This window comes from Cibotium barometz, chromosome 25, assembly GCF_041138505.1.
Source record: "Cibotium barometz isolate CiBa-2024 chromosome 25, ASM4113850v1, whole genome shotgun sequence".
NCBI lineage: Eukaryota > Viridiplantae > Streptophyta > Polypodiopsida > Cyatheales > Cibotiaceae > Cibotium > Cibotium barometz.
This window is the reverse complement of record NC_141070.1, coordinates 25,330,324-25,350,513: the sequence shown is the minus strand read 5'-3', so window position 1 is coordinate 25,350,513 and position 20,190 is coordinate 25,330,324. Positions and strand designations below refer to the sequence as shown.

Here is a 20,190-nt window from a genome sequence, read left to right as displayed (position 1 = left end):
TGTAACAATCTTCCCACTCTCATATCCCAATCTCATGTAGTAAGTTATTTTTCTCTCTCTACTCTCTCTGCTCATGTAGTAGAGTCGATGCTCTCTATGTCAGCTTGTGAGGTAGCTTGGTTTCAGAAGCTACTTGGTGACACGGGAGACCCCATGGATAGGGCAACGAATCACATTGAGGTGCATTATCACTTTGTGAGGGAGAAGGTTCTAGTAGGAGATGTAGATCGGGTATATGTCAGCACAGAGGATTAGGTGGCTGACATCTTCACGAAGGCATTGGGCACAGAGAAGCTCCACAGGTTTAGGAGCTTACTTGGAGTGCAATGTGTGGAGTTGAGCTTGAGGGGGAGTGTTGAGATATTGAGCTCAACTAGTGCTACGGTGGACATTGATGACCCGCTTGGGTGATAGCTTCCGCATTTACACCACTGGCATGGTTGGTGAGATTATGGGTGATATGTGGCCAGTGGGATGACAGGCTGTGTGATAGCCATTTTGGATTACTAGAGACTGGCATAGTTATAGCGCCATCTCATTTAGTTGGGTTCACATTATGGATCGACCCTTTTATATTGTAGTAGTTGAGTACTAACCCATATAGTGTGTACTCTTATCTTTATGTTATGTTAATTGAGTAAAGAAGAAGATAGAAGACAATTCAGCTATCCATCTCTCTCTTGTTTGTGTGCGTGTTTGCTTGCTAGGGTTTGAAGCTCTCCCTTTCCCCCACATTCTCTTTAGGTGAGGTGCTACACTTGGGTGATGATATTCTAGTCTCACCACCTTATCCAATTTTTATGACCTTTACTGGTTTTAATTTCTATGTAATGTCACATATTTATTTAATTGTTATTCTTAAAAGAAGAATGTTCTATGATATGAGTAAGTCAACATTTAAATTTTCACATTCATAGTGCTTGTTTAGATTGATGAGTTGTAGAGAAAATGCTCGATGTGTTCAATAAATCCAAAAGCATATACAAAGTGTAGTATACATTGCATGCTCTGTGAGTGCATACATGCATCTACATGAATAAATGCATGCATGTGTGTGTGTGTGTTCTTGGTGGGGGTCACTTTATAAAAACCCACATATACCACATGCATGTAGGCATGCATGTGGTATATATAGCACATGCATGTAGGCATACATGAATGCATGCATGTGTGTGTGTGTGTGTTCTTTGTAATGCATGTAGGCATGCATTTACAATACCCCTATTTTTTAAAAATTTACAAATTTTTAAACATAATTGTTTACCCCCCTTTTGTAAGTATACATGTTTGGATTTTGAATTTAGAACCCCCCATTTCTAAATATACATGACTGAATTGCATAAATAAATAACATTAAATAACTATGTGTTTAATGGTCCCTTACATGTTTATGTCTCCTAATTAACCCCTCCTTGCACTTAGGTGCTATGTTACATCTGTGAAAAGTGTCCCCCTCCCCCACTCCTCTATCGAGGGGGATGTGTGTATGTGCTCAAGTGTCGTTGGATTGAGCCAAGCTCAAGTAGGCATTTTTTTATAAATTGAGTACGCAAGAAAAGTCAAAACACATAGCCACCACATGTCATTAGCTACCAAACATATTTGGATTGAGAAATCACTCTAGAACCTTTAAAATTTGTCATTTGATACATGCATAGAGTAAGGAAACAAGAAGTATATGCTCATTTGTCTCCTCAGACTCTATCATGAACTTTGAAGATGCTTGGATCTAGTACAATGAGGGGTGAACTAAGGTGATTGAGCTCAAAAAAGGGATTGGTCTCTACAAGTGTAATTGTACTAGCTCATAAGGTGTTGTATATGTTGCCCAAATGCAACTGAAACACCCCAAGTAAGAAGTCTATATACCTATGTTCCTGCCGAAGACCAACACACACATAAACATACCTGAGAAGCTTGTCCAAGCATCTGCAATCCATAATCATCTACACAAAACAACATATACATCTATAAGGACATAGGACATACATGAATTTGGTTAGGACTCCCAACCCAACCATAGGCTCCAATATGGCACCAAAATTATGTTTTGTATTAATTAATTACTTGGAGAGAGGGAACCTTAGACATGGGACAATAAAAGGCTTAGATGTTAGAGCTTAGGATTATTTTTATTTTTTATTTTTAAAATTGACTATGTCTGGAGTGTTAGGTATCTGGAGTCTCGCTAAAGGCTTTAAAAGGTAGGTGTGGCTGGTATTCGAGCTGGGGTAAAGTCCCGCTAAGCGAGCGAGCAAGCGAGCGAGAGAGAGCGCTGAACGTAGCGAGCAAGCAAGCGAGCGAGAGAGAGCGCTGAACGTAGCGAGAAAGAGAGCGTTGAACGAACGGGGGAGAGAGTGACCGCTGAACGAGGCATTTTTTTATTTTTATTTTCACTACGCTCGGCCTATACGTCGTAAGGTTAAAAGCTTAGCTAAATTTAGAGCTGGCCTGAATAGAGGGGGTTAATTAATCAAATTCGGAGCTGGTTTGAATAGAGGGGGTAAGCCAACCCCGAGCTAGAGGCGGCATGAGTTTAAGTTTTTTTTAAATGTGTGTGTGTGTGTGTGTGAGAGAGAGAGAGAGAGAGAGAGAGAGAAGTTTTTTTAATGTTGTAGGAACAATCCCAAGAGACCAAATATGATCTATCCAATGGAAGTGAGATTCAAACACGAGACGTATTGAATAACAACTCCATGAGCTAACCAATCTACCGCACGGGTGATAGAAGGGTTAGCTCATTTTGTTTATTTACTCACACACTCGATGAAAGAAGCTTTTTTAACGTCGTAGGAACAATCGCATGGGGGAGAGAGTTCATGGACGTGGGTTGGTCTATAAAGTCCCTTATATATGCATATGGAAAAGTTTATGCATGAATATATATGTATGCATATATATAGGTGAGACACAAGTATATATGTATGCATACATATACATGTATATATATATAGTTGAGAAAAGTGTATGTAGATACATATAGGTGAGACTGTGTATACGTACATGTACTTATGTGATATACATGTGTACATGTGTGTGTAGGTACATACATAGAAACATATTGTAATTATGTATAGCATAATTGTAATATATAGGTATTTATGTATAGCATCTGTGAGATTAGAGCTCTGAAGACATCGGCGAAAGTCCCTCTCTGCCCAGCGAGCGGACATAGCGAAGGTTGGATAATTTAGATTTCTGTTTGTGATCTATGGCCTGCTTAGTCGTAAGTGTAATTTCTGCTTCCAGATCTGCTTTTGATCTCCAATTGTATGAGATACCTTCGATCACGCTAAGCATTTTAGGGTTCCATGTTCATTGAGTTTTGTGTAGCCCTTTGCGTGCAGTAAGGGCTTTATGAAACCCTAGCCTCTGTGAAACCCTAATTTCTTTGGTTAAAAACCTTGTTCACTGTGAAACCCTTGAAACCCTAGTTGATGTGAAGCCCTGTTATTTTATAAACTTTAATCTTTGTCGCCTCTGTAAGACTCTAATCTCCCTTGTGTCTGTGAAAGCTGTGTTTGCTGACAAAGCAAGTCGGTATGGCTATGTGAAACTTGAAGGGCAGTGTTGTGAAACCCTAATCTCTTGACATGAGGGCGGTGGACGACCAGAAAAACTCTCAGTGAGAGATTTTTGATACATTTCTTCTTGTGCTCACAGATCTCCATAGCTTCTAAGCTCTAAGCTCTTCCGATCATAAGCATGGACAGCAACAAAGATGCAGCTCAGAATTGTATGGATCTCGGAAACAAAGCCCTGAAGGATGGGGATAAAGAAAGGGCTTTCAAGTTTCTATCAAAGGCCCAACGGCTGGATCCGAGCTTACCTCTGGGCTCCCTCTTATCATCTATAAGAAAGGATATGAAAGATGCTGGATGTCAAGACGGACAGTCTCAAAGTCAGCATGATCCAAGTAAGCTGGGGACAGCAGGGGCAAATGGTAATTCTGCGCCCAAGGTAGTATCATCTGCAGAGCAGGTTGAGATTGTCCGCTGCATTCGAAAGACCAAAGACTACTACCAGATTTTAGGGCTCACCAAGGGTTGCTCTCCTGAAGAGATCAGGAAGGCATACAGGAAAATCTCTCTGAAGGTCCACCCAGATAAGAACAGTGCCCCTGGTGCAGAGGATGCTTTCAAGTCTGTTTCAAAGGCTTTTGCATGTTTGAATGATGAGAACCTCAGGGCAAAGTACGACCAGTATGGTCCTGAGGAGCCTCACAGGGTAGGTCATCAGACTGGCGCTAGGTATCGTGGTGGAGGAAATGGCTTCGCCTACGATGAGATGTTTAATGCAGATGACATCTTCAACTCGTTTTTCTTTGGCTCGTCCTATGCAAACAACGCATTCCAACGCTCACATTATGTCCGGACACAGAGAACGGCAGCTGCTGCCCGGCAAGCTGATGGGGGTGGATCCCACGAAAAATCAGGGGGGTTGCTTACCTTCTTGCAAGTGCTACCTGTTTTGGCCTTGTTTTTGATCAGCCTTATCCCGCTTTCTGGTCCTGTCTACAACATGGAGCAAGTAGCACCATATCAGTTTCAGTATTCTACTAAGGAGCACCAAGTGCCCTTCTTTGTAAAGTCTCAAGCCTTTGACAGGGATTATCCGCCGGGAAGCTCCTCTCGTAGAAGTGTGGAGGCCAAAGTGGAGAGAGACCACATGGAAATCCTCGGGTACAACTGTCGGAGAGAGTTGAACTATCGGCGGTGGAACCCTTCCTTCAAGACGCCCAATTGTGACAGACTACGGAGCTTTTATGTTGAGTGAGTAGGCTGTTTTCTCATGCCCAAAGAGTTCTTGATCAGTCTGTGGAGAACTTCATCTTGGATAATGTACTATTCGTGACCATGCAAGCACTGAGTTGACTTGTTCAGTCACAAGTGCGCTAGCATTAATTGGGCTAACCTATTTTTTCATGCTGTAGAAAGCAGCAATTGGTTCGCCACCCTGCTTTTATTTTTTACCTCCTGTGTTTTGATGATGATGTGGGTGCATTGGAGCTGCATCTTATAGTATCGTTTTGTTAAAGTACATACATACTGAAATGTGATAAAGGGAAATGTGGTTGGTTTTTTTTTTTTCAACTTGCATTTTTTTCTTTGTATACGTTTATTTGAATTTTATAATAAGATTGATTATTCTGTGCGCACACACGTGTGTGTGTGTGTGTGTTTTGGTCACATTGGGCTTTCAATCATTAGATGTGGGGTTCAAATTCCAATCTTTGCACTTTGGTGGTGGTTTGTGGTCAGCTGGCTTGGGTATGATGTATAAAGACCACCCCCCTCCTCCCTGTTCATGAGAAGCTGTGTGGGTGGGCATGCTGGATGATCAATTTCATAGTGCCTACATTTATGGCTATACAACTAGCATTTAAGAGGGCGTGCATATTCTTTTGAAGTAATGTCCTACAGTCTGGTAATAAATACACATTTTCTGAGTAAAGCTGTTGGGCTCCACTTGGGCATCGATGCGACCTAATGGGGTCGTCGGTTTTAGGACCTAGTCTCGCTAGGACCGAACTGTTCTCTCTCTATTTTGAGAAGTTTGAGGCTTCAGTCCTCATGGTTGTGAAGCTTTGTATTGAAGGAAAATAGTATGGCCTCCATGTATGAAAAGTTTTAATGAAGTAGGTATGCATTGCATAAACAGTTTTTTGCTTGAGTTTAGAGAACATTTCCTACATGTGTTTGTAAGAGAGTGCATTTGCAATCTATTTTTTAGTCTTATATTACACCTCAAGTAATAGATTTGATCTTATAATATGGCATCATGGTAAAACACTTTTGAAGTTTGTAGTTAAAATATGAATTAAAAATTGTGTATACAATGGTAGGATATTTTGCCAAAGGTAACATGTTGATTGGTATTTTGTGGCTTGATTACAAGGCTTAATACCCCTACAAGGTAGTGCAATATCAAGGTGAGTCACATGGTAGCCCTACGATGTGGCAACATGCTTGTCTACGTTGAGCTTGTGAGTTGATGACCAAGCATTTGATGGAATGTACATTCAAGTCTACTAATCTAGAGAGTGCTTTGCACTAGATAAATAAGAGCAAAGTTGGCTACATAAAATACCTATTTGTGACTGTGATTGAGGATAGAACAATCCATGAAGTCTTTGAAGAAGTTGTTAACTATGTGAAAGGATCAAAATATCAATGCAAAATTACATGACCTCTATCATGATTAACTTGCAAATGCCCATTTGATAAAGAAAGCTAGAATCTTCAAACAATTAATGTAGTCTTTGAATAAGTTTTTAGCTATGTTGAAAGGGTCAAGATATCAATGCAAAGTTGCATGATCTCTATCACGACTAACTTGCCATGTCAAGTAAGAAGTGCCAACTATCTCAAGAATCACTTTCTTTCTTGCATCATAATAGAAGTAAAAATGTTAATGCATGGTTCAAGTAGTTGTACTCTTTCTATATTTTCACCATAGTGTGACAAGCTGCTCTATTGCAAGGATGCAATATTGCGTCTCATCAAGTGAGGTTACATTGAGTTTGAATCTACCTTAATGGCATCTAATTTAAGTGTCGTATTTACCTTTATGGCATCTAATTTAAGTACCGCATTGTAATTTTTTTTAAAAAAGGTGAGGTCATGAGTAATAGAAATATATCCATGGACACTATTCTAATGCAAGAAACTAGGGTTGGCCACTCAAGGCATGGAGTGACAACATGGGTGTAGGTCACCATCCTAACATCTCATATGGGAGAAGTCCACGATGAAAGCTTGGGCATGAGAGCTCTAAGAAAGGTAATAGTCAAATGATCAATAATGTGTACAATGCCAATGAGCCCTATGTATCATACATAGCCCAAGGCCCCTAAAGGCACATATGTAAATGATCCTAAGCCCAAGTGCCTAGGCCCTATCTCCCTATGTGCATATGACACCAAATCTACTTCGTTACAAACCATCCCCTTCTACAATGATTTCGTTCTCGAAATTGAAGGGTGATCGTGCACAAACATATACAAGAGGTTATATATAAAAGACAAAAATGCACTCATGCCCTAGATGTATCCGCCATCAAAAACATGTCCACGACGCTCGCCGGGATCAAATGGAAAGGATAGGAGGGTGTCGTCAACAGTGAGGCTAGTGATAATGATGCCTGGATCGAATGGAAATCCAAGCTATGCCTGACCCATGACCATATCTATCCTGCATCCTTCTGGATCAAATGGATGATGTAATGCACCAATGTCCCCCTGGGTCAAAAAGATAATGCACCTATGCATATGACCATGTGGATACATGATAGCCCATATAGATCCACCCACTCGGATCATATGCGAATACATCATGTCCAAAAGTGAATGCCTGATAGACTATGTCTGTGTCAATGCATAGGCATCCATAAGCATCAAAAGAGAATGACTCATACTCCATAGCATGCTCCATCAAATGTGAATCCATGTCCTCATTGCATCCATCACCTTGCATAGGTCCATAGGCATGATCCACATCACAAGTAACTACCTGAGCATAATCCATATGTACCAAGGCATAATCCTCATCACTGTCCGCATAACCCTTGTAGAGGTCACAATCATAGACTCTCCACTCATCTCTCAAGAAAGGGTCATAGATTGGGTCCATGAAGTATCCAATGGCTGCTCACACTACTAGATGCATGAGTAGCCTCATTATTGATATCATCCATATCATCAATGCCATCCACATCAATGATGTCATCCACATGCTCACTAGCATCATAGGACTCATCCTCATCATATGCAGCATGTGTATGCATACTACCATCATCCACATCAACATAGATGCTCTCCTCCTCATCATATGCAGCATGTGTATGCATACTACCATCATCCACATCAACATCGATGCTCTCCTCATCATCACTAGTAATGATGGTATATGAGTCATCATCAACAAACTGCATAAGCATCATCATCAAGACGCCTAATGTCACCATGACCAATAATGCATGTCTTCACCATATGTGTAATCTTCATCCTCATGTGCATGGCATATGCCAAATGCATCCTCATAGGTATGTGCAATATCACATGAATCATCATTCCTTGTGTCAAAACACAATTGCAAGCACATCCAAAATATCCTCAATGATCACGTCTTCATGATCTCGTGGCATCATATCATAAGCTAAAAATTTATCCATCAAAGTACTTATGGAAGTAATCCAAGCATTTCCATTTTCAACTTGTGTATTCCCATTGGCCACAAACACATCGGGGTGATGTCTTGTTGAGAGAGAACCAGCATCGAGATCTCCTCATTTACTTGCTGTCCAGAAATTACAGCAAGTGTCTCATCCACTTCAACACCCAAAATGTGTGCATAAAGACCTACATAGTCATACTCTATGCAATGAACAAAAGATTGAGTGAGCGAGTAACCTCTTTTATCATTCTTGATATCCAAATCCCTCAACATGAGCTGAAGCATTCCATTCCCATTCAAACATGAAGTGTAGCCAAGAATGGGTACCACCAATTCATTCAATTTTATCTTCCTTAGCTCAATAAACTTGCCCTTGTGATTGACCCTTTTGGTATGCATGTGGACAAGTCCCATCAACACCATGATCTCATCTAGACCAATATCCTTATCAATTTGCAAAATACTTTGAGATACTTGCATGAAATCTTTGTCTAATCTTTGTACAAAACCCTCTATACTTTCCTTCTCTTTGATGTTGGGAATGAAGAAAGAAAGGTGCCAATATCTCTCCATATAGCTAGATAGAGAGTCCTCATGTGAGAATACCATGCATCGATCTCTAAAGAACTTTTTCTCTTGGGTGGTCATAAAGTATTGCACAATATCATATGCTAAATTTTACCAATCCCAATTATAGATGTGCATTTCCTTCAATCACCAAAATCTAGCTCTTCCTTTGAAATAAGAAGTTACTTTCTTCACTTTGGCAAGCTCGTCTCACAAGAAAAGGCATGAAAATAATGTTGAAATTCATGGATCAAGCTCCCTAATGACAATCAACTATCTAATTAGATCGTAATCCTAATCTAATTAACAGTGATTAGTGCTATCTAATTAGATCGTAATCTTAATCTAATTAACATGTGATTAGTGCTAAGCTAAGCTAGGGTGGGTGATACCTAATAACAAACATAATGAATGAACTAAGCTAATTTAGCTTAAACTCAAGCTCAATTAGGTTACAAGATTTAGACTTTGCTACATTTTGCATTACTTGAAATGGTCCTCTTTTATATGAGGAGAGTACAACAAAGCTATGAGTGCTCATGTGGGATAACTTGGCTAGGTGACTTGGCACTCTAGCATCACTCATTTCAACACCCCCCCTTGATGCTAGATTGGGTACAATTTTTAGGCTTTCACTCTTCCTCTCTCTCCCCTTGTGCTAGGCTACTTTAGCCTTTATGCTACTTTGGCATTATAGCTACTTTGGCTATGAATTTCAGCTTGAGTGCATCATATGGCCTCAGAGGCTGATTGCATCACACTTTTTGTAGAGACAAGAGGGGTGAAAAGTACAATGGTTCTTTCTCTAGAAGAGCACGTCTTCAGCCGAGACAGCTTTAGCCTTGATGTAGTTTGCTTGCTTCTTTTTTTGATAGCAATCTTCTTCTAGGTGACCAATTTTTCTACAATAGTCACAAACAAGCTTTGGTTTATCTTTATTGTGACATTCATTCTTGGTATGACTAAGTTTTCCACAGTGATAGCATCTTGGAAGTTGATATGTTGATTGATTTGTCCTTTGAAATCTCCCACCCTTTTGTATACAGTGCTTGCTCACTTGAATGTGATTTGAATGATTCTTTATCTCTGAATTTGGATTCTTGTTCAAGTAGAGATGATTCTACATCTTGAAGTTTAGTGTTGGGCACATTTTTAAGTGTAGCAACAATTAATTCATAAGGTTCTTTGTCAACACTTTTTAACAATACAACAAAAGATTCATCTTCCTCAATGACTTTCTTTAATGCACTAAGTTGTTGTTTGATACCTTTGACTTTACTGATGTGTTGTGCCATGGTCTCGGTCTCCTTCTTGTCAAGCTTGTAGAACTGTATGAGAAGGTTGATCTTTGAGCTCTTTGAGTCGGTGCCGAAAATCTTGTTGAGTTTCTGCCATACCAACTTGGCATCCTTGATGCTAGTAATGTGACTAATCACATCGTCATCGAGATTTTGAGCGATGAGGCCTAATGCTTTGTTGTTTTGAAGTGGCTCAACCTGCACTTCTTCATCCTCAATAAGGTGCCGAAGCCCCTTACGCATACGCAACTACATGGTCTTGCTTTGCCATATGAAAAAACCATCACCATTAAATCTTGAGATGACTTCTACATGCTCCATGATTGGAGGGGGTCTTACCTTGAGCCTTGATTTTAGTGCTCAGGCAGTGTCTAACCCTTTTACAAGTGATTTGCAAACTAGAGATAAACCCAATGCAGTGAAAATTCACTTAATTTTGAGCAATGCAAGTGGTTGAGATGAATTTTGATGTAACAAAGAGTTTCCCACAATGGAATAGCACTCGAGTTTTTTTAATTTTGACCTTGATTGAACTCAATTTCTACTAAATGGCTGCTAAAATGATAGTGATTAAGTGTTAATCACTGTGATTAACAGAGCTAAAAGATGGAGCCTTAAATTGAGCATGAGGGAGCAAGCATTGAAGGGGATTTTTTTCTTGAGCTCTTTGCCCTTGATGAGAAGATAAGGAACACAAAGAAAATCCAACTAAAAAAACCCACAAAATAGGTCTTCTTCCGATAGGTTTTTTGCTTGATTTGGCTTAACCCGTGGTCGATTCAGGCCCAACTTTGGGCTGTGGGTAGCTTAGGCTATGTCTAATATTTTCCCAAGAGTGCTTGATTCAATTTGGAGTAGGCGCAACGAATTCGTCAAAAGACCAGTAGCTAACTGCAACGCCTATTTCGGGCTGCGTAGTTCAAATGTGCTGAATTGCTCTGAGCTATAGATGCACCTAGGGCTGGGTAACTTGTTCCTAAAATTTCAAGGGAAATGGTGGCTTGGTTGAGGAGAACAAGCTCTTGTAATTTTGGACCACAAGAAGGGAGATGAAGATAAGGTTGCGATTAGTGATGCAAATGAGATGTTAATGCTAATATAAGTAGATAATAATGCAATGAAGGGTTGGAGAAGCTCATGGAGAAAGGGCCGGCTCTGATACCATGTTGAAATTCATGGATCAAGCTCCCTACTATTGAGACAATAAATTATCTAATTAGATCGTAATCCTAATCTAATTAACATGTGATTAGTGCTAAGCTGAGCTAGGGTGGGTGATACCTAATAACAAATATAATGAATGAACTAAGACTCAAGCTCAATTAGGTTATAAGATTGAGACTTATACTCATAGAGAGGCTTGAGAGCTTGCTACATTTTGCATTACTTGAAATGGTCCTCTTTTATATGAGGAGAGTACAACAAAGCTATGATAGCTCATGTGGGATAACTTGGCTAGGTGACTTGGCACTCTAGCATCACTCATTTCAACAAATAAGCATCCCAATTACGAATCCAATCCTTGAGTCCCATGCATGTGACTCCTTCGCCACATCAAATGTAAACAATCTTTGTGCAAATGGCTCTCCTCTTTTGAGCCACAAACTACTCACTTGAGAAGATACCATATAATCAAGAAAAGCTTGCACTTCATTGATTCCAAAAACCTTGTATGCAAAAGTACATGCATCATGGCAAATATAAGCCTTGCTTTTGCATCATAATGTTATATAATCCTTATGTCTTCAAAACCATATTGTCCTTTATCTTGACTCTCAAATCATAAAGGCCTTTGATAGGCATCTCCATCCATTGCCTTCAAAAATGAAGAATCTCTGGCTAGCCTTGCTTGAGAGAAGCCTTGTCCTTGTACACCAAATATGTTTGAAGAAGGTTGCTTGGAAAAAACATTGCTTCTTGCTTGCATGTCCTCAAAATCCTCTTCATCACTATCCTCTACAAGATCCTCATTCACCATTTCCTTATCTGCCCTTATCTCTTGAAGTTCCATCGCTTGCTTGAATGGACGCCCACTTGACATAATGACGAAAAATGGAAAATGGCTAGTAGAAGGCTTGAATGGTGTTGGAATTTGATGATACAGGGCTCTATTGAAAGATCTTGTGGCGTAGAATGCAAATATGCAAGAACAGAAGATTTTTGAATAGTTCTAATATTCTCTGTGTTTTAGGGTTTATGCAACACCGGTGAAAATAGAAATTAGGCCACAGAGTACTCAAAAGTCATTGGATTTACATGAAGTTTGATATATGGGCTTATGATGACAAGTAGTAACTATGCCTAAGAGGGTTTGACCAAAGTCAAAGTGTAGATATCCTCTATTTTTGACTTTTTGGTCAAAGTCAACCATATAGGTTTGACCTCCCAAAGAACATCGGATTTGGGTGTACTATGGATTTTTGGGAAGACCTAATGATTTACATCCATCCTATGATGTCATTTGTCCCAAATAGCTCGCTATTTCTGATTGGGCACAAGTTTAACCTCCAATAAAAAATGGTAAGTTGGGGAATCAATTGATGTCGGAACAGAGAGATTTAAGGCTTGTCGGAATAGCTCGCTATTTCTGATTGGGCACAAGTTTAACCTCCAATGAAAAATGGCAAGTTGGGGAATCAATTGATGTCAGAACAGAGAGATTTAAGGCTTGTTGGGAAGGTGTAAGGGATTACTAAGAGCCTATATAATCAGCCAAACTCTGGACCCAATGTAATTTTAATGAATTAGGGTTTTGTGAATCTGTAGATTTTGCTCAAGAGCTCTTTTGGTACCTATTTGCCTTTTGCATGTTCCATAGTACCACCCTTTGCTTCCAAGCATCTTTGGCATCAAAAAGAATCTTATAAGTGTCCACAATTGCCTTTAATCCCAACCATGCATGTAAATTTTAAATTTTTTTTGGCATGGCCTCCTTTGTATTAGTGACCAAATCTCAAATTTCCTATGTACTCAAACCACAACCAATGTTCTCTTGGCAATTGGCATAGCATCAAGGCATATCTTCATTTCATAATGCATTGGCCAATGGCATATTACAGCCGCGATGAAGATTGATTGTTGATGAAGAGCTTTGTTTGTTGATGGAGAGCTTTGCTTGTTGCTAATCTTCTAGCCAAGCCTTCCCATCCTCGTACCTGTTATGGCTCACCCTAATCCTCCTTGAAACACATCCAACAAGAGATTACCTGGTGAACCGCAACTATCGTGAGGATCTTTCTAATGTCCGAGCTCATAATCCTTGAGGTCTTCAAGCTCTACAACTCCTTGAGAAGTAATTCCACCGCGCCTCCCACGCGAGCGTTGTCACACCGCCGTGTTGCACTACGGGTACTCGTCCCTCCTCTCACCTCACTTCACTCACACACACTCACTAGCATGCATTAGGGAGAGAGATTAGTAAGAGAATTAATTGTACAATGGGAGAGTATATTGTATTATGAGAGAGATTCACTTATATACATGGCCATAAGTGTTCACACTCAGCCTGGCACTTTTTAGGCTCATAAGAGGACTAATGCTATTACAATGACTACTCTCATAATATATCCATGAAGTACATCACTTAGGACTTCATCCTAACTTGCTACCACACGCTCTTGAAGCGAGAATCACCATAAATACTCCGTCGCACCATTACAAGCGCCCGTCCAAGTTGTAGCTTTGGACACTATTGCTTCATATCTTGAGTGTATGACCCTTTGGTGTATCTATCGTGACTCCTTGATGTAAGATAATGGCAGCAGCAGATCTTGTTAACCCTAGAATTGGGTTAACAATTCTCCCTTCTTGATGGTAATCGCGTCCTCGTGATCATCTTGTAGACCTTTGTGTGGGGAGAATGGACACGCTTTGTGGATGGCTTTGATGTTGATTGACGGTCAATGGTCTTTGTCCCTCCGAAAAGGAATAAGAAAAGCTAGTCACAGTGAATGAAAAGGTTAGTCCTAATAGGGTGGGGATTTTTGTGAATGATTGCATTTTTATATTTGTGAATGATTGCATTTTTGTGAATGATTGCATTTTTATATTTGTGTGAGCCCTTTGTTTTTGGCAATCATAAGTAAGGTTACATGTGCCTTTTTGTTAGTGGGGATACTAAGAGATGTTAATAATGGGAGAGGAGAGGGAAGGATCCGAGGAACGTAGACTTAATCATCAGAACGAGATAGTGATTCTCAGTTCCTCATTTGATTCATTGAAGTGACATTCATCATTTGAAGAAATTGGCCTTCAATAATGTTCCCTTTGTACTACAAGATTCTTGTCAAATGTTGTTGAGTAGGACCTGTTCCTGCTTTCTTCTGTTCATGTGATTTTTATGTTTTTAGATATATTTAAGTGCTCTTATGAAGAAGCAGATATACATGAAGTACAAGAATTGATTCATATAGACTCTTATTGCACTGCTTTGTGTTGAAGTAGCCACTTGTTGGTGGAGGATTGAAAGAATTATGTTGTCTTGTGAGGCTAATATAGATATCTTCACTAATGATTGAAGATCATTGTTTTGTCGTTTGGAGAGGTTTGGAATTTGAAGAAAATTCCAGGCGATGGGTTGTACCATTGACCAGGCTTTCGCCCACCATGGCCCCCTCATCCAGAGATGTACCTGGAACTTGTCGAGGGTGAGGCTTTGGTGCGAATGTTCTCCAGTGCTGCATGAGTATGGATATGTACTCATGGAGCAGCTGCTACATTAGTTTAGCCAAAAGAATAGTAAGCTATAAACTTAACAAATATATAATGGCTATTGAAGATCATTGGGAAAGTGTTAATGCATGAGATGGCTTAATTCGTGATGTGGCTTAAATCATGAAAGTGCAGGTTCTTAAGTCATGAGACTGTAATTCGTGAGTGAGAAACCTGAACTCGTGAGATTGCAGTTTTTTAAAGCCGTGAAAGGGATATTCCTTGAAATGGCCTAATCCCGTGAGATTGCAGGTTTTTTGGCCGTGAAGGGATATTCCATGAAATGGCCTAAACCTGTGAAAGTTAATCCCATGAAATGGTGTTTCCGTGAAAGTGTAGGCCGTGAAATGGAATTCCGTGAAGTGTAATTCCATGAGATGGAAATCCATGAATTAGATTTCTGTGAGTTGGAAATCCATGAGGTTGTAGGTTTTGACCCCTTTTCTTTAAAATTGACTTTATGGGTCAGCTAGGGCATGACTTGCGAGAAACAGGTTCTTGTGCACTTATTTTTCACATCTAGAGGGGTGACAAGAGCATTGTGAGTTTATCTTTGATGCGCTCATAAGTCTCCGTTTTACAGATGTGGGAATTGATTCTTGAATTTTTGGCTCACATGTTGTCGAGACAAAAGATAAGATTGCTCGTTGGTTACCATTGGGGTTGCTTGAACACACAAACTCTTGTGTAGGTGCTGAATGCATGGATGAGAGTGGTTGAGTGACTTGCTTGGTGTTGCTTAGGCCTCCACTCGTCAAACTTTAGGTGAAGCTGTTGTGGGGTTGAAGTCCGTGGGGCGAGGTTTTCTTCACATTGTTTGATTTTGGCAGCCATATGATGATGGGATTACCATCAGGCCTTAAAATTGACTCCCCATAGCACAAGGACTGTGACTCCCTGTGTACTTATTCTAGGCTTCCTATGAAGCTTCCCAAAGTATTCCAGGGCTTCACTCAAATTTGTAAAAATATTAAAACAACGAGATAAATGGCAACAAGTTCATGATACATGGAAATTCACAAAAAAACTTAAGAAGAAATTGTATGCCAGGGAAGCTACGAATCAACAGATTCACAATAAGACTCGACTAGAATCGACACACACCTTGCTAGTGTCTTCGACAAGACAAATTTCCTTCATTGTTGTCACCTCCAATAAACATACAAAGGTCGAGCAAACACCATCATCATATTCTACAATGATAAGCATTGTCAAGAATATCAGTCACTTAATTATTTAAACATTCTTTTAAAAGTCTGGATACATAGTATTGAACACAACTTTCAAGTTCCAATTACCTGGCCATTGTTGTTTCCATCAAAACTATTCAGATCTTGGGATCTTGATGCCATTACACATACAAGAATTTCTCCATCAAGGTACCCCGGTATTAGCAGTAGAGCAATTCCAGTTTCCAACCTGGTCTCAAGAGAGTACTAACCATCTCATAGATATAAGAATTTGTGTAAAGCTCCAATAAATTCAAGAAGATATAGTCATATGATAGCAAACGGACTCAAGTATTTTGGGAATAATAAAAAACCTGGACACACATGTGTTCAAGCTCCCCTTACCTTTATAAAAAAGGCAAACTTGTGCTCCCGAATTGTCACCATCTTCCAAAAAGAAGCTAGCAAATTAGTCTGACGCACTGACAATAGTAAGTAACATCAGATCTTGGAAAGAAATTCTGCAAACATGAGCCCAAAATTAAAAGAAAGGACAATGTGTTGGTAGCAAACTTCTACCATCACATCTGTATATACAACAAATTTGCATTGCCACAGAATGGAGATGCTAACAGTAGCACATCTGCAAAGATTTCTTTCAAGAACACGATACACTAGGGGCTGAAATCAGCTGCACTAGGGGCTGGACATTGGGTTGAATTCAGGCTGAGAAAGGGCTGAATAGTGGGCTGATTCGGCTAAAACTTCTGGGCTTTCTTTCGGGCTGAGATTGGCTGTACTGTGGGCTACACTTTGGGCTGAAAATAGGAGACCTTGTCGGATTGCATTCAAGGTGAGAAAGGGCTGGATTGTGGGCTGAAGATAGGCAAACTGATTGGCTATCTTTTGGCCCAAAATTAGCTGCACTGTGGGCTGAGATGGGGCTGCACTATAGGCTGAAATTTGGCAACCTTCTTTGCTAAAAACACGCCTAGACAATGGGTTGAGAAAAGCAACAACCTTGTTCGCTCGAAAGGAGAATGTACTTGCAAAACATGAAGCCCTGTATAACAAGTGAAAAAACCACAAATTATTATACATACTTTCGACATTTACACATGCTGATTGACATGTCGATAAGTAAAAGCATAGCCACATGGGGATCATTCAACCAAAGGTAGTCGAACATCTGATTACAAGAAGCAGTCATACACGGCAAAAGCCTTGCTTGACAGATGTCAATCTCTACACGGAGTACACAAACTGCTGCCAAAAACTGTTGCCAAGACCATCATTTACACAACCAATTATGCATCAAGAGCATCATACTACTCAACAAGCTACTATCAAGCTGATCATATGCAAAAACTAAGCATCTGTTGCTTTTCGGCATTTTTTGAGCTCCCAAATCTTGTAGACTGACACCCAATCAATTGCATCATACTTTGGACCAACAAGTGAGATACGCATGAGCATGTCTAATGTGTCCACTTTCAAGCATTGATGCGTAGACGTTTTAATTGCATTTTGCTTTGAAAAGCCTCGTTCACAAGACACAGATGACACGAGCAAAACAAGAATCAATTGCCATAACTTCAATAAATTCGGATAAGAGCGCTGCCAATTGACATTTGAAGCAAACAACTGCCATGCATCTCTCATGCTCATAGTATCGCATGCATAGTATAGCGTATCGGTAAATGATAAAATCTCGTCATTGTATCCCTGTGCATCCACAACATGACCTCCAACCTTTTTCAAGAGCCTACTCAACCATTCGTTTACCTTCTTTGACCTCTCCATTGTAGACTTGGAACACTTGGTGTCCTTAGGATAAAACTGTGGAGAGAACATCTTGGTAGCATTCAAGAAGTATACATCCGGAAAATGCTCATTAACATAATCAATCACCTTTTGCACAAAACTCCTTGCAAGCTGCTTGCAACTCTCTACACCTTTACCCCCATTATCCAAAGACTTGCCTTCTTTGTCCTTACCTGGAATAACCTCAAACAGCAAGCTGTGTGTATACTCCACACCAGATTCATTTACATAATGCCAAGCACCATCTTTAGTATCACACATAAACTTCTTTAAGTACTTTGTATCTTTTCCAAAATTTTCTTCCAAGAACTTACGTCTCAAAGAAGATAAAGTGACCTCAATGTATGCACTTATTGAGGCGATGTCTACATCCTCTTCTTGAAAATGCTTATTAAGCATATTCAAGTCGTGTAGAACATCAGCAAGTAGGTGAATAACAAACAACACTTTATAAATACGAGCTTCATACATTGCATTCGTGCTCATCTCTCGGGTTGTACTCACACGAGGTCTTCCATCTGTCATTGCTTTGCGACCTTTGATTTTAGGTGGGAGCTTATGCTACAACCTCTTTTCTTTCCTTCTTTTGGAATAGTGGGAATCAATCGCATGTCATGTTCATTATTGTGAATAGTAGCACTTTGTCTGATTGTGTTCTATGGTCTGTATCTATTCACCCATCGCCCGTAAGAAAGAATGTGCATAAAAATTATGTTTACTCTTAGTAATTAAGATACCCCAGGAAATAGCAGTCTACTATTTCACGGCATCCACACCAAACCTTTTGATTGGACTACACAGTCCTTAATCTCTGTCCAGATGAATAAATCATGCCCTAGTTGACCCATAGACTCGTTTAAAATAAACAACTATATAGGTTAAAACCCTGCAACTTCACGGGTCTGAACCCTATAATCTCACGACTTAAGCCCTCTCACGGGTTAAGCCTCTCACGGGTCAAGCCCCTCGTGGGTTAAGCCCTCTCATGCGTTAAGCCCTCTCACGGATTAAGCCTCTCACAAGTTAAGCCCCCTCACAGCTTAAGCCTCCCATGGGTTAAGCCTCTCACAATTTAACACTTCACGGCTTAAGCCTTTCGCCTGTATCTTCAAGTAGTAAGCACTTACATCTGCATCTTCACGTCTTATACACCTTGTTATTGCCCACCCCACTAACCCCTTCTCATCAAGCATAACACACAAACATACCATATCACTAAAAAAAAAGAGGGGAGAACCACAAGCACTTACCAGTCATTATGACTGATGCTCTTCTCAATGTTCCAGATGTCGTCCTCTACAACCCCAGATGTCATCCTCTGCAACCCCAAAACCAGAAGTCGAAGAGACCGGCTGTCACACAAACAAGTACCATAGGGTCACTAATGGACATAAAGAAGAGAGCACCACATGATACAAAACTCAGTTATCCAGGGCCATATGCACAGATGTTCAAGGGCTCAATGATTAGAAAAGATCAATAGATAGTACATGGAAAGATAACCCTACAGTACCATAGCCTAGAGTGTTTATAGATTTTGGAGGGTTCAAAAGTCAAAGAAAAGCTGGAGAAAGTGGGGCTTGGAAGAATGGCCAAATGCCTCCCCCACACAATCAACGTAGAGTTATGTGAAGAATACTTAAAATCCTATGGTAGGGAAACCAAGAGGGGACAGGTCACAAAAGCAGATGGTACAACAGAGTATGTCCTCCTCTCTGAAGAGTTACTATGTGAAGCTTTGCAGCTACCGCCCCCGATAAAAATACACACTCACAATTTTGAAAAGGTGCCAATAGAAGTAATGCTCAAAAGGAGTTTGTACAATTCAAATGGGGAAGAATATGAGAATATGCAAGATAAATTAATAGAGAAAGCTTGCCAAGAAATGTCTGTAATTATGTAGGTCAAGCTAGTCGTTAGGTACAACAAAGTCCCTCTCAACTGAGTAGCCAAAGTGCATGAAGAGAAAGAAGAAGACTGGGCTTGGTATATCCACAGGGAGATGGAGAACTATCTGAAGGCACACCAATCAAAAGTGTGCGATCCATACTTTCTCACCAAGGTACTTAGTCATGCAGTAGATCTTCCAATTCTAGAAAGCATGCCAGAAGAATAAGTACCACAAGCTGCAGCACCGCTAGAAATGCCAACAATTACCCCTTAAGAGTTGTAGGAAGAGCAAGCACTTGTAAAGGAAAAAAAGGATATAATGTAGGAACTAAAGAAGGGCAGACAGACAAAGACAGACAAAAAGATGAGGGGAATCATTCCAGGAGTTGCAGAGGAGTCCCAACGCTTGGAAGTTGAATTGGCCCATGACATTGCTTCTTATCAGCAATTGGTGGAATAGCAAGAGGTAAGGGGAGTTAGCCTTTTAGTTGTACCAGTGATGAGCACAGCTTCAGAGTTGCCTCAACAAACACCCCCTTTTAGTTGTACCAGTGAGCA

The 20,190-nt window shown here is 40.1% G+C and overlaps 1 protein-coding gene and 1 pseudogene across 3 annotated transcripts; one reads left to right on the top strand and one right to left on the bottom strand.

Annotated features, from left to right (window-relative positions):
* The first annotated feature begins 3,024 nt into the window (after positions 1 to 3,024).
* Positions 3,025 to 4,970, top strand: LOC147624396 (chaperone protein dnaJ 49 pseudogene; annotated as a pseudogene). Of its 2 annotated transcripts, none has more exons than XR_015269094.1 (2): positions 3,025 to 3,180; positions 3,664 to 4,970. The product of XR_015269094.1 is annotated as a chaperone protein dnaJ 49 pseudogene, transcript variant X1 (transcript). The 2 variants fall into 2 exon arrangements; XR_015269095.1 differs by having other exon boundaries at positions 3,126 to 3,226.
* Positions 4,971 to 17,190: 12,220 nt separating this feature from the next.
* On the bottom strand, positions 17,191 to 18,267 carry LOC147624395 (uncharacterized). The gene has a single exon (XM_086819830.1). It carries the CDS (start codon positions 18,265 to 18,267, stop codon positions 17,287 to 17,289), a length of 981 nt encoding a protein of 326 aa, XP_086675956.1. The 3' UTR covers positions 17,191 to 17,286.
* Between the last annotated feature and the right edge of the window lie 1,923 nt (positions 18,268 to 20,190).